Source organism: Fistularia commersonii, chromosome 3 (assembly GCF_037954325.1).
Source record: "Fistularia commersonii isolate RoL2024-O1a breed Wild chromosome 3, RoL_Fcom_v1.0, whole genome shotgun sequence".
NCBI lineage: Eukaryota > Metazoa > Chordata > Actinopteri > Syngnathiformes > Fistulariidae > Fistularia > Fistularia commersonii.
The window spans coordinates 24010285-24025175 of NC_141286.1; the positions used below are offsets into that span (position 1 = coordinate 24010285).

General features: G+C 46.7%; 1 protein-coding gene across 2 annotated transcripts; it reads right to left on the bottom strand.

Annotated features, from left to right (window-relative positions):
* Nucleotides 1-194: 194 nt before the first annotated feature.
* Nucleotides 195-9662, bottom strand: marchf7 (membrane-associated ring finger (C3HC4) 7). 2 transcript variants are annotated; one of them, XM_086144330.1, is made up of 11 exons: nt 9536-9662; nt 8061-8255; nt 6424-6567; nt 6122-6293; nt 4606-4767; nt 3434-4532; nt 2452-2621; nt 2271-2374; nt 1436-1540; nt 1094-1142; nt 195-913 (listed from the first exon to the last, which is right to left on the bottom strand). In XM_086144330.1, exons 2-11 carry the CDS (start codon nt 8244-8246, stop codon nt 822-824), a joined length of 2283 nt encoding a protein of 760 aa, XP_086000456.1. In that variant the 5' UTR covers nt 8247-8255; nt 9536-9662; the 3' UTR covers nt 195-821. The 2 variants fall into 2 exon arrangements, with proteins under 2 accessions (XP_086000456.1, XP_086000455.1); XM_086144329.1 differs by lacking the exon at nt 9536-9662 and adding an exon at nt 8442-8476.
* Between the last annotated feature and the right edge of the window lie 5229 nt (nt 9663-14891).

Here is a 14891-nt window from a genome sequence, read left to right on the forward strand (position 1 = left end):
CATGCATCTTGGTAATTTAGGTTCTCCAATGAGCCTGCTGCATGTTTTTGGACTGTGGGAGAAACTGGAGAACCCGGGGGAAACCCAAAGCCGATACGAGGAAAACATGGGAGTCCGACAGGTTACTAACCACCATCCCGCCAACTAACTTGTGTGAAACATTGATGAAATTAAGAAGAATAACGGGAAGCAAGGGCTCTTCATTCGATGTTTATTCCCAAAATGAACTAAACTGAATGGTACATGAAGCATTTGGAACTGGAATCAGGAAAAAAAAAGGGGTTCACATTCCTCAAAAGGGGTTTTTTTTTTTTTTTTTCCCCAAACAAATTCACAGGGGGGAAAGTTCAAGGACGGCACGATAAAAAGAGCAAATGCTAACTTTTCTCAGATTTCATCACCGTGACGTTCACTTCTTGATCCCAAATCAAGTAAAATCCATGCTTCTACTTTACCATCCTGTGTTTACCTGTTAAAGCACTTGTGGTATTGGATTTTTTTTTTTTTTTTTTCTCAATTGACTTTTCTTAACCTGTTTTTCTCAGTTAGCTAGATTTCAATAAAGTGCACTCTCAAACAAATTCAACTTTGTTAGCGAAAATATTTTTTTCCTCCCCCCCCCCTCCACACACAGTCTGTTTAGTTTTGCATATCTGAATATTATAAGACGCGTTCGTCCGGCCCGACGGTTCCCATGATCCCGGCCCTCCGGAAAGCAAGACGATGTCAAAATAAGAGCATCAGCGGGGCGAGTTACTGGATTTTCCTAACACGGATCGGCTAACTGAGATCCCAAACCTCCTCCTCACTTTCCGCGGGAATCAGTACTCCTCCTCCAGGTCGTCGTCCAGGTCGGAAAACTCGATGGACGGTCTGCTGTCCGGGACCTCCTCGTCGCTTTCCCCGCGGGGGACTACAATTTAAGAGACACGGGGTGAAAACGACAGCGGCGGTTCTGCAAATGAATGTGCTGCTGCAGAGGCTATGAAACAGGAGCGTTACGGTTTTCTCGCAGCAAATCAGCACGGCATTTAAGAGAAAAAAAAATAATAAACTCAAGCGTAAGGGGAGGAGGAGAAGAAGAGCGACATACTTCCAAGATTGTCCATGTGTTCGGGAAGAATTCTCACCAGGTTAAATAACTGGGTGCGAGAGGGAAGAATGGTCTCTTTTCAAGAATTTATGCGCACCACATTTGCAAACAAGTCATCGGTTAAGTAAACACACACTGAATAAATTCTGCTCAGATGGCTGGGCTTCACTGTCTGACAGACTGGAAATAAATACGCACACTTGGGACTGAAGAGCAAACCTTGCTGTAATTAGACGTTAAAGCTCTGAAGTTTAAATGTTCCTTAAAAAAAAAAAAAAACTTCAATGAACCATAACTATAAGAAGATCTAGTGTGTGTGATGGTGTATGTGTGTGTTCTCACCCCAGCTGCATCCACGGCGCCCAAAACATCAGACAATCTCTGCTCACAGAAATGCAACAGGACGACCAGGTAGAGGCCGCTGCTGATGAATTCGTCGTATTCAGACTGCGGAGAAAGGAGGGAGACGAGACCTTTCAGGAATCCGCTGGGCGACGGCCACCAATCGGAGCGCCCGGAGGTCCATTTAATCCAGCTCTCCACCCTTTGGTTCTACGAGCGTATCAGATTCCTTTGCAACGGTCGCTCAGCTAACGGCACGCAAACTTTACCGTACTTTTGAATCCATCATTCCAAAACAGGCTGCCGGCTTTCCACTCATTCCCCACGTGTGACGACGCTGAATAATTACTCCCTGTAGACCGTTAATTAACGTCATTACTGCTTGCAACTGATTTATTTCCTTTACCTTTTATTAAGGGGTATATTTGATGGAGTAGTCCATTTTTTTTGCATTGCGTAGGAACCGCGGTACGGGGAGGGCGATGATTGTTTCTAGAATTAGTCTGGACCCTTGGGTGGCATCGGGGACACCAGGAGATGGCTTATGAAAAACCTGAAATTTTTTAATTAAAAAGTGCATGAAAATGTAATTTAATGGTGTTAATGTTTTCCTTCTGGAAGCGTCCACTGTATCACAGGGATAAGAGCGCTCAAGGAATCCTGGGTCAGAAATTAATTGACTTTGCTATGGCAAAGAAACTTCTGATAAAAAAAAAAAAAAAAAAAAAAGACACAGCAGCCTGGACAAATACAACTTCATCGCCTCCTGTTCCCGGTCAGGTGTGAGCAAAAATTAACCAGATGTTAATTTTGATATGTCCATTACCCGACTTACCTGCACGTGTGTCCTGTATAACTCCTGTATGTCAAAGTTGTCGATGTTCAGGCGCAGCTTCTCCTTGCAGAGTTCACAATTTGTGATGGCTTCCAGATTCGTGCCTGAAAGACAGACCCGTCTTTCAGACGTTGCATGCTTTTAATTAAAACAGTTAAAATAAAGCAGCGTGACTATTTACCTGAGCCAATTTTGGAGCAAAGCCACCTCTTGATGCATTCCTGGTGGACAAACTGCAGACTCCCCGTGCAACGGCAGGGCTGAATCAGGGGGTTGGAGGCCGATTCCTCTTCCATCTGGCAGATTCTGCACAAGTCCCTCTCTTCGTCATCGGAGTCTTCCAGCAACAGTCTTGAACAGAAAAGATCAATATTCAGTGGCGGTGCGTCGTCCATACATCTATACAGAGTAGTTGCTTTCCAAAAGCCTCTAGAGGTGAGGCTGCTATTATGCCGGCAACAATAATCATTCACGGCAATGATATTTTGCACCTTTGTCCGCCTCTTTCTGTGTAAAAGGCCGGGCGCTTTGGTGCATTTTATTGTCTGAAAGATGTTCCATATTGATCCCGGCACAAACGCGGCTACGCGGAGCTGGTTTTCGCCGGAGAGACGGTCAAACAACTGTCACTTTAAAAGATCAAAAGTGTTCCCATGCTGCACCTGGCAGGGCTCGACACCTTCAAGATCTCGGATGGGTGAATAACAGAGAGTCAGGGGGCGACAAGCAATGACATTACTACCCTCTTTATGTTGACAATTCATCTGTCTGTGTGTAAACAGCAGGGGGAGCATCGGGTGGTGCAGAAGTAGATAAAAAAATTCTGAATTAATGGATCTGAGGACCAGAGAGCTTGTGAAGGCTACTCCCAGTACTTTCAGACGGACAGGTTTGTCGACAACCGCCACACAAACCTCCTCAGTTATGCACCGCTTCAGCCCCATCAGAGGTCTATGCACAGTAAATGATAATTATAATTTATAATTTATACAAAATCCCTCGTGAGGAAATTCCTTCTCTGCATTTAACCCATCATGAATGAACCATGGGCAGTTGGTTGCCGTCGATCGGCGCCAGGGGAGCAATTAGGGCTTCAGTGTCTTGCTCAACAACACGTCGACACACTGGGACAAATAAAATGCTAATGAAATAAAAATCCTTACTTCTCTTTAATCAAGCGAAGTTTCTCCTGATGGCGATTGACGGCGGGTTTGTCCTTCTGCCCGTCCAGCTCGCTCTCTGCGGCGCCCGGCGGACTCGAAGCGGAGATGTTTTCGAACGCGCCGTTTCGGCGGCGCGGAGGAAGTTCCGCCGGGGCGTCGTCCAGATCGGGTAACTTGTTGTCTTCCCGTCTACGACCGGCACCTCTGAAGAAATCCACACCCACGGCTCCTTCCTCCTCGTCCTCGTCATCGTCATCGTCGTCTTCCCGCGTCGCCCCGCGCTCGGAAACGTCCCAGCTTCTCAGTGAACGCTGCGGGAGAGCGTAGCCTTCGTCCGAGCTCGCGGCCGGGCGCGTGCTCTCATCTCTCGCGTGTCTCCTAAGACGAGAGAGGAGGGGAGGGCAGCGACCCCGGAGGGAGGAGGAGAGCCAGGAGGAGCTGCTGCCGCCGCCTCCATTGTTTACGTCGGTGTCTCTCTGTGACGCTGCCGAAGGGGCGAGCAGGCCGCGGTAGCCGTCGTGGGTTTCCTGGATGGGTGTGAGCTCCACCCTGCGGTGCCTGAGGCCCGACGAGGAGCCCAGCGAGCCTCGGCTGTCGGACTCCAGGCTGGACATCCTGGCTCCCTCGTCGCTGTCCACGGACTCGCCGCCCGTGGATCGGCTGTCATCGTCGGCGGAGCGAGCGCTGGAAGACCCGCTGGAGGAGTCCTGGCTGGAGCGCCGCGAGAAGAGACGGGATAGAAGCCGTCGGGTGGAACAGCGGCCCTCTGATTCCCCGGCTTCTGGGGCGGGTCTCGGAGGGAACGGCGCCTCTGCTCTGACCGGGGGCGCCACGTAGCAAGGGGTGTGAGGGGAGTGAGACGAGGAGATGTGGCGAGGGGTTTGCTCCTGAGATGTCGAGTGAAGGCCAGACGAGCTGATGGGGGAACGCGTGACGGTTTTGCCGCCGATGTCCCGCCCCAGGGGCGATGACCAGTGGGAGGAGGAAGATGAACGATAACACGTTTCCCTCGCGGGCGCGGGAGAAGACGAGGGAGAGAAAGTGGTCTCCTTGGGCCGAGCTCCCTGGGCGTATGTGGAAGTCACCCTGTCCGTGTGATCTGCGGGGAAGAGCCGCCGGGTCACGGACGTGCGACACACACTGTGTTCTGTATTTCTGTATAAAACCCTTACATAACGAGGAGGTCAATCCAGAGGTCCTGCTCCTTCGGTCTTGCAAACCTGAGAGGGAAGACTCCTTCTTCTTCTCCAATTCTCTCCAGGACGTCAGCGGCTTCGAGGAGGAGGACAAGGATCGGGAGCTCAGCGAGGAGTCGCCGTGTTTTTCAGCAGTGCCTGCAGAGGCAGGAGGGAAGCTTTATAGGTGGGTAGCAGGTGTGCTTGTCCCGCATCTAAACTCAACACGCCCTTTTCAGAGGAAACAAGTCTTAAAAACGCAGGAAACGATCCAGGGTAGTTAAAAAAAAAAAATTCACTATGGCACCATTGAATTTACACGCCGCTTTGACGGCACTCGCAGCGACAGAGTTGCGCAGCTTACCGGGACAATTGATGGAATGGCGCCATTGTTGATGCGGCTGTTTAAACCTGTGCGTTTTCTGCTGTGACAAGTCAAAATGTCTGCCGTGAAAAGGGCCTTTTCTCTCGTTCAGCGAAGGCCATTTCAGAGTCGGTGTGCAATTCAAAGCCTTTTTAAAAAAATAAAATAAAAAAAATAGAATACACCCGAACGCACGCTCAGAAAATTTGAGTCAAGAACTATTTAGTCGCCTGGATGTTTGGTAAAACAGAGCAACATCTAAAACGACTTCTGATTGCCAACTATAATTTCATTTAGTCCCGTTCCATCATTGTTATATATCTTTATCACACTTGATTCCAGCTGGAGTATTGTAACACAGCCAACCATAACAATCTGTCTCTTCTTCTCAATAGAAAACAGTTTACTCAAGACACACGCTCATATTTCACTAAGACGTATTGGAGCGGTTTTGGAACTCGTGGTCAGCTAAAGTGTGTATCTCAGTTTGCGCTGAAACACCGACCCTATCAGAAAATGTGAGGATTCTTTCACTATTGTCGGTTTCGAACTGTGAAGAACTGACAGGACAGGAAATATGAATGGTTTTCGAAAGACGCAGACGAAAATGAGCGAACCGCTGCCGAAGCCAGACGGCAAGGGTGGACAAGAGAAATTGGGTTCTCTCAAATCCTCTTCAAATATGAGCAGAAGGAAAATAATTACAAATATTAAAGCGCGGACATTTTTCACATCACAAGACGCACGCGGATCTCTCTCATACACGATTGCTTGCGCGACTTCATTTTGCACGGCAGCCTTGCGAGGCCTGGATTTGCATCTCCGTTGCAGAAGGGTGACCCACTTGAAGGTCTGGTCTTATTTGGTCCAGAGTCAAAAATTAAAAGAGCGGTTTCCATTGGTTGGCCACTGTCAGCAAGAGGTCGCCACAAGCTTAGAGGCAAGTTGGGTGAGCTCTGGCCTGAATCCTAAGATGGTTAACCTCAGGCGTAACCCGTCACGCCTCGGCGCGTCGCGAGTGGCAGTGGAAACGCATATCAGGAAACCATGGTGCGGCTCAGTGCTGCCAAATGTGCCGCTGGAAAAAGACCCGTGAAAAGTGAGGGAGCCCGACAGCTTCTCTGTGATTACTACAACACCGTCGTGTACCTCTGCCGCTGTTAAGCCCATTACTGGAATGGATGGATCCTGTAACTGAAGTGCCGGCCGTTTTCGAATACAGTCCTCTGCTGCTGTACGTCAGCTTGGCCCTCTTATAATCGCCATCGTCACTGGCGTTCAACAGACCTGAGCGCATCCCCAATCTCCCCTCAGAATCACTCTGGGAAAATGAAGGCAGATGTTAAAACTATATCTATATTTCAGATACATCACTCTGCAGTATACATTTGAAAGTACATTTAAACAGGCGTCATTTTTTGATTTTGTGTTCCGAGAGTATAAATTCGTACCAGTTGGCTCCGGCTGCTGGGGGTGTAATCAGCCCATGGGCGCTCATAAGATCTGCTGGAGGACGTCAGAGAGGAGGGCAGCTTCCAGCTGCTGGAGGCGCTGTCAGAGCTGTAGTCTTTGGAATGGCTCAGGAGACGAGAACTCTTCAGAGAGATTGACCACAAGGCTACGGTTAGTACATCACAATGAGAAGCCTATGAATTATGAAAATAAATAAATAAATAAAAGACAAAAACAACTATCAAATTGAATCCCTTTGATTGGTTTATGAGCTTCAATCTATTTGCAATCAGCCAACAATTAGATATTGTGTCTATTCATTCAGTAACATAAAAATAGTGTGTTTATCAATTATACGATACTGTAACTTAAAGTTAAACAGAAAAACAGTATTTCTAATTTCCAATTTCTCTAAAATGGTGGTGCGCAATTTAAGACATGTTACTTTTGGAAATGTAAGTAGGGAATCTGGATTCAGAACATCTTAGTTAAGTATGTATACATAAATAAAACACACTATGAAAGGAGGTGAAATTGAATATTACAGTCTCCCTGACAACAGGCAGCAAGGGGGAAAAAAAAAACAACTGAAGGTGATGTAAACAATGTTGTTTGAAAAATACTTTTATGTCTCTATTCAGAAATGATGGGGCAGTGTAGCTCAGGAGATAAGAGCAATCGTCTTTGGAACTGAACCTTCCCGGTTTGATTCCTGGCTCCTAGTGTGCTGAAGTGTTGTTGAGCAAGACAGTGAACCCCTAACTTCTCCCCTGGCGCTGGTGGACGGCGTGCCTACTGCTCATGGTTCATCTATGATGGGTTAATTGCAGAGAATGAATTTCCCCTCCGGGATTAATAAAGGATAAATTATCATTATCGTAGCATTGAGCGCCTGCTGTTTCAAGCGATATTTGCAGCACAAGTAGAAATGGTGGATATTACAATTTATAAAATCACCAATTAAAAATTGTTGTGTGTTTTCTGACCTAATGGAGCAGAAACAACCATCTAAACTCACGCTGCCTGAGACCACAGCTTCGATTTAGGTTCTTGTTGCAACGTTGCAGGGATATTGGGTTTGTTTTTATCTTCAAACCTAGACGGGGGGACTCTTCCGGAAAGATCGGGAGAAACCTGGTCGGGCACAAACTAACAGTAACCCTATCTTTTGAGACAGGCGTTGATGAACAGCGGGCCCGAAATACACACAACGTGTGCCAAGGAATCTAGGCTGGCCTATAAAAAGACCTCTGAAGTGTCTGCTGTTGCATAGCTACAGTGCCGCGGTCCTGAGGGAATGGGAAAGAAAAGAGCTGTCTTGAAAGTACCCTCTCTGGAATCCCACAGGAAGGCACATGACTTGAGCCACACGAGGGAAAGTAAAATGTGAACAATCAGGTAACTTGGACTTCAGCCAAACAAAACAAATCAACAAACAGTTTTCTGCCCGACACATCAAAACACCCCTCTTGTGTATTGTCAGGCTGACTATAAGTGCAGCTTGTATCCATGAAAACAAAACAAGATTAAAACTTTACAGGGGACTGAAACCGCTGTACTCGGTGAGCCGAGTCCAGGCGGGACGAGGGGGACGAGCCACGAGCGCAGAGAGCCCATCTCACGTAGGTTGGTGTACCTGACGGTCCTGGTCTCCTTTGAAAGATGAGGACGTCTGCCTCGGAAAGCGGTCACTGCTCAGCACCGTCTCCCTGCTGTGCAGCCTGCTGGAGCCGAGCGACGAGCCCGACACCAGCGGGCCGGAGGCGTACGAGGGCCGCGAGTTGGGCAGACAGAAGGGGAGTCTGCGAGACCTGGAGTCCATCACGAATCCCTGTCGCAGATAGGAAAACACGACAGGTTTAACAGTTCAAATCAAACAGATCACGATCACAAGAGAAAGCATGACTTGTACAACTTGAAGACTTGGTGAAGCGGTGAACTTGTTATGGGCTCGTTCACTCGCGTATCTACTTTACAGACAGGGTGCACGTGAGAGCTCGCCCATAAAAATGACTACCGTTCCGCTTTCAGGTCTTTGCATCGGAGCCAGAGAGCCTATCTTTGGGACTGAACTTTGTGACCGCGAATATGACACTTGAGCGGTCTGAGCATCAAGTCTGTGCAAAGAGTATTTCGCTGCAGCCAGAGGTTTAATTAATATATCATTATCTATTTACTTATTTATTTGAATTTTCTATTCATTTCTTTTTTTCACTTGGCATTTAAGTAAAGGGTCTGTTGCCGAGCTAGATGGAAGCCAGACAGGCCGAACCAAAAACAAACAAAGAAACTACAGTAGCTTGTAAACATAAGAAACTATTCGACTAGTATCTATTACTGTTATGTTTTTACTTGAAACTGGCACAACAATTTCCTTCAGGATAAATACAGTTGTTCTCATCTCATCTCATAAGAAACCACAATTGTGCATATTCTAAAACTGTTATTCAGTTGTTTGCACATATTTTTTAAACATAGATGATCCACGGAGCAGGAAGTATCGCAGATCCCTGTGTTTATCACACAGCCGGAGAGCTACAGCTGTTTGTAGAGATAACTGGGAAGGCAGGGTGACTGGCCTGGGCAAACGCTCACTGTAAGTTTGTTTTAAAAATGCTTCGTGCTTCACAGGAAAACGCTGGATAGTAAAATACAACAAGCCTCAACTGTTGTTATAGAGATATATGACGGCTTTCAACGCTTCATACGCCACGACAAAGAGCACGTTAACGTTGACATTAAGATACTGATGTTACATTTTTGCTAGCCTTAGCAACTCAAGAAGGGGGTTTTGTGGTGCAAGTTGATTGTTGGTACATAGCTAAGGCGTGAACAGCCGTTAAAGATCAACTACCTCTGTTCGAAAACGTATTTCGAACAATATTCCAGCTTCTGCTTTGCATCAAAGCTGTTTACAGCTACTGACAGGTTAGCCAAGACTGGCTAGCCTAGCTTGCTAATTGTAGGCTAGCACCGAGAACGCCTATTAAAACATAAAATAAAACGAACTGGCAGGTGACAGATACTCACTTGAGACGTCAAGAAAATACCAAACGGCGTATCAGACCAAATAGTTAGAAAAACACTCCGTGTATGCACAAAAAATCTCACCTTAGATCTCAATCAGTTTGGTTAAACAGGAACGATGGCGTCCGTGTTGACTGCAGCTGACGATGGGTGGGTTAAGTTTGCCCTGAAGCCGTTCTGTCAGGGAGCCCAGCCCGCAGGCAGTCAGCTGACGTCGAGTATATATAGCGTCCGCTCTGCGAACGCTGAGGGTTGGGAATCATTTCTGAATATCACTTTCTTGGACCTTGACACACATTTCTACATTTTTAACCAGTTCTGTTGCGGTTTGCTTCCGATCCATGCAACTGGACCGATTGTGGTTTTTCTAGCAGAGCCTCCAGCGAGAGTAAAATCGCTTTAAACACAGATGGAGTGATTGCAAAATCATGATGTGGTGTAAAACTAGATTTACTTCCTGCTTAGCTTTGAAATTAAACGGATGGAATTGAAGAAACGCCCAAAGTTGACTGCATTATTGCTTTGCGCCGCAGCTTAATCGACAAAGGTTGATTTTTTTTTAAAAAAAGGGAAGAGAAGGGTTAAAAGCACACAAAGACAGTGTTAGTTTCTGAGTATTGTGGATTGATAAGATTTCTGTGAAAGTTGCAATGCATTATGGGGACGCGTTCCCAGTTCCACTGGATAACAGTGCAAATGGTGAGAAGGTCTAAGCAGTCCCCACTGCGCCTTTAGCATTGCCACACTTCAGAATACAAGAAATTGTGCAGAAGCTGAGGTGATGTTCAGTGCAAACCCTTTGTCAGAACGCAAAAGCTTTTCAAGGGCTTTGACGTCGCTGAAAAACGGTCTAACCGTTCTCTAATGTGATAAGCGTGAGAGTCGCATATACAGCTCCGGAGACGCCCTGGTCTTCACGCTAACCTCCATCTCACACCCCAGCCTCCTGTGATTCTGCATCTGAACCACAAGCTAGCAGTTCACCTAAGGTGACAGCGAGGTGCACGGAAGCCCACGGTGAAGGCCGATCTGCCTAGTTCAGGTCTTCCAACAAAGCCGGCCAGAACCTTCTGTCCACCTCTATGCCATCATAGAAGATCAGAGTAATTGTTCACTAGCTTCTCTGGAATTCTTCAACCATCTTAGCATCAAAGGTAGTCCAGCGCTGAATCCAACAAGGGCATGTTCAGGCCTGACAGAGATGACTGGAGGAGGAGCCGTAGGATTGCAAGTCGAAGCGGCCAAAGTTGGATCGCGTGTGAATGTCCTGCATCTAATCGAATGCAGGAACATCGCCATTCGCCAGAGCAAAGGAATGGTCACCCTACATGTAGCCTTAGACCTATAGTACCCGAAGACAGTCTTCAAATGTACACAGAGCGACAACAAATGCGCCATTTCTTTCCGAGACAGTTCGCTAAAATGAAATGAACAACTGGCTCAGAATCCCAAGCAACAAAGACCAAGCATCATCCTGCCTCAGCTCTTTGCGAGGAATCCGGCAATCCTGTGACACCATGGATTGAACAGAAGTTCGTGACGCGGATAAGATTTTTGAAAAACAAACTTGCTGAAATTACCATCAGTGAAAGCGGAGTCACAGAGTATGTACTCATTTTCAGGGCGTACCATCCCCGGAGGCCAGGGCAGAAACATCGTGTTCGACTGGAGCGCTCGGCAACAAGCCGTTTCCCTTAATTCAATACTACTAACAGGTCCTGACTTGGGCGACGCCCTCCTTGGTGTGCAGCTGCAGTTCAGGAATGAGCCACCCCTCGCAGCAACAGCTGACATCCAACAAATGTTCTATGGATTTCTTGTGAGACCTGACCACAGAGACTATCTGAGATTCCTTTGGTAAAAAGAAAACAATCTGAACAAAGAGGTACAAGAATACCGCATACCTGTTCGTGTTTTCGGAAATACGCCGCCTCCAGAAGCAGCTGCTCAGAAAAGCGAGCCAATGTTCGGGGCAATTCCGAAGCAATTTGTAGACAGACATTTCTAGTTGTACGACGGGCCGATCCTTCTTCCTGCGGAGCCCACAGACATGAACCTACTCAAGCAACCATAATCCTTGATTCAAACCAATCGCCCTAAAACAAAAAGAAATCAACAAAACCCAGCAACTCAACAGCTCAAGCTTGTAAGGGATGGCATCGCCGCTCAGGCCAGAGGTGAAGTCGCCAAACGGCTCTTCCTTGAGATGTTCAAAGACATGTTTATCCGCAATGAGTTTATGAGTCCGCAATGTTTTCGATCACAAAGCTGTTAGCACATTAGCACAAGAATGGGAAGCATCAAGAATGACAGTGCAGAGAAGGAACCATTGGAGCTTCTGGCTTCTGGGTCAGGGCGGGCAAGAGGCCGGTCATATCTGCCGTATACCACCTGCAGGGAGCTCAGAGGTAAACAGAAACTGCAAAAAAATGTCTGATGATGTCTCCATACTTTTCCTGTCTTGGACTACACGTAATTGATCCACAGACAGTTGTTACTTGTCGCGCAAGAGGCGGTGCGACCGAGAGCGCAAGGTGAGCCATTTTGTTCACTTGTTTGAGTAGCAGCTGTGTGCACATTGAAGTCGTGGAGTCGCTTGACACCAACAGCTGTGAAAATCCCTTACAGAGATTCCTTGTAATCGGAGGTCTGGGAAAGCGGCTCTGAACAGCACAGAATTTGCTGTGCACGGATCAGCCCGATGGAAAAAGGGTCAAAGGTCCCAACCTATCTCGATAGCGACAACGTGTCCCCCGGAAGATACTGGACTCTATGCACTCGACTCACGCACAAAGTATAAAATGGTAACTTAATGGCGGAGACGTCGTTTATGATCAACGCTAAACCTGACCCTTCGGTACCGATCCCACTTTGGCCTTCGAACCCACCTTCATCTCCTTCACCACGACAGTTCAGAGAAAAAGACTCGCTTAAAGGTCGACGGCGACAAGTACGAGGCCTCGCCTTTTCTAGAACCGCTGGAAGAACGAGTACATCAGCACTCGAAGGCGGCGCAGGACTGCAACCCGGAGGCGTTGTGCTACCGAAGCGGTCGTCGTCCCTCCCCTCGAGAACAGAACCGGGTGAAGTAGTGGCGTCGTAACGCCAGACAGGGAGTGTTTCTGGTGCAGGATACGGGGAAGAGTTTCCCCGGTCCCAGTTGGTAACGGCGTACCGGTGGCGAGATGACCGCCGTCCTTAGTCTTCCTTCGCTTGAGAAAGCATGCGTATCAGAGCAGGGTTCTGCTTGTGCCTTGTTGTTATTCATCTTGCTCGCTCATTACATGATGCTGCATTTGCTTAATGGGTTTGTTCCTAAAGCCCGATATTTTAGCTGCGAGCGCTAATTTGGTATGTTAATTTTATACACGTCCTTTGTTTTTCTGCTTGTTATTGCACTTTTACTTGCGATTGCACGAGTCTCCCTGTTCTGCCAGTCGTAAGTTTCACATGTCGCATCGGGCCCACATCTGTCACCGTTGATAAAGAGAGCAAGAAGCTCCGCTTGCTGTTTATCCGCGTTAGCGTAGCAGACGTTTACAACAAGTATTGGGGATAGCATAATTATTTAGGCCTATTGAAAATGTGATGATGGGGAAATCGTAATTAATGACATCTCGGATGAGTCTAATAAATGCCTTTAATTCTCGTGGATTCATTAAAAAAGAAAAAGGACAAGTGGTGCAAATGTCAATTACCAGCGTGGTTTGAAAACGCACCGCTTGAGATGCATTCATCCGTCGTAAAAAAAAAAAAAAAAAGAAGAGCGAATTATCAATTATCGGTCTGAGAGTATTTCATTTGTCTTGACTTACAAGTGGAAATTGATTGTCGTTTAATTCAAATTTTGACTGTCCCGCGTCCTTAATATCTCAGAAGCTATTCATTTAATTTTGATTAAAACGGGGGCATGTTACGCATCTTATGCACATCATGGCATCATGACATTTTGATATCAGCAGCCTGAGGGGAACACAGTAATATCTGATCTTTTCCTTTTTCTTTTCCCTTTTTTTCTCTCTCCCCAAGCAGCATTTCCTTTTAAGATAACCGAGCTGAAAAGAGAGAGATCACATCGCAAACGGAACAATCTACGAAGAGTCATGTCAGCGACGTCCAAACACGTGAATTATTTCCAGCAGCGTAACAGATTATCCACAATGTGTAGGGAAATTCTGTTGTGAGAAATGGTCGCTAATTCCTGTAATATAATTTTGAATAATTTTTTTTTTGGTCCCTGACGTGTTGCCGTACAGTCGGCACGCTGCACTCTGGATGACTGTGAATTTTAATGCATCATTATATCTTAATTATTGATCTTTTTTTTCGCATTGAGAGAGAGTTTTGGGATCCGTCTGACTTTTTCAAATGTTTCGCATTAAACGATGCTCTGCAACGGAGGTCTGTTCATCCACCCACCACCTATTTCATGCTTCCATGACTAAAAGAGCTGCGTTTCACTGACTACCGGATCTATATATACATACATAAATGTATGTGTGGGTATTTACTCCAACCTACAACTCCGAGGAAGGAGGTCTCGGCTTAAACCTGGGTTTAACTCGCTGCGGCGAGAATATCGGCGACTTATGAGGATAACTCGTCCAGGAAAGTAACTTGACAGATTTGGAAAAAGATAAATAAATCCAACAACAACAAATGATGCTGAGATAGCTCCGAGCGTTTAATTCGTCGGTAGAAAAAAAACGCATGCATGTGTCAAAATATTTGGAATTTACCCTGAAAAGAAGAAATGTTCATGAACACCTGAGTTAGAGTTCTCTGCGGCGAACAAATCCCTGCAAATGCGCTCACGGCTTCGCCTTGCAGATGCAGAGAAGGCCGAAGCTGGCGTGCGTCATTGTTGTTAATTTGGAAATTTCACAAATCTGGGTCATCTGCATCCTCAGCTCACACATGTATACATGAACACACACACACACACACACACACACACACACACACACACAGTCCTGCCATGGGTTGACGTCATCGTGCGAAGGCAGGGCGATGTGGCGTCCGGCCACCGGGGGGCGCTGTGGCTCACACCATCCCTCCAACGCTTCCTCGTTGGACCCAATCGAGCCTGTGTTACTTCCGTGCCAGAACCTGGTGTTTGTTGAGTCAGCGAGGCAATTAAAGCCAATTTCAACAGGTTTAATTAGACTGATTTGAATAATTGTTTTGAAAGGCCGTCATCACAGTAAATCCAGGATTAGCGGCGCCACGATTTGCATTCTTCAGCTTGCATCTCATTTAAGGGGACCTCAAGAAGCCTTGATCAGATTCACGTCAACAGGCATCCTTGTAATTCATTTTGTTTTTTTTTTTATTTATAACACGCGTGTGATAATTAAAACACGGAAATCTTTTACTCAAGGCTAATTCGACGCCTAAAACCGCCACGCCGTGGTGAAATGAGTCACTTCACATGCGTAAC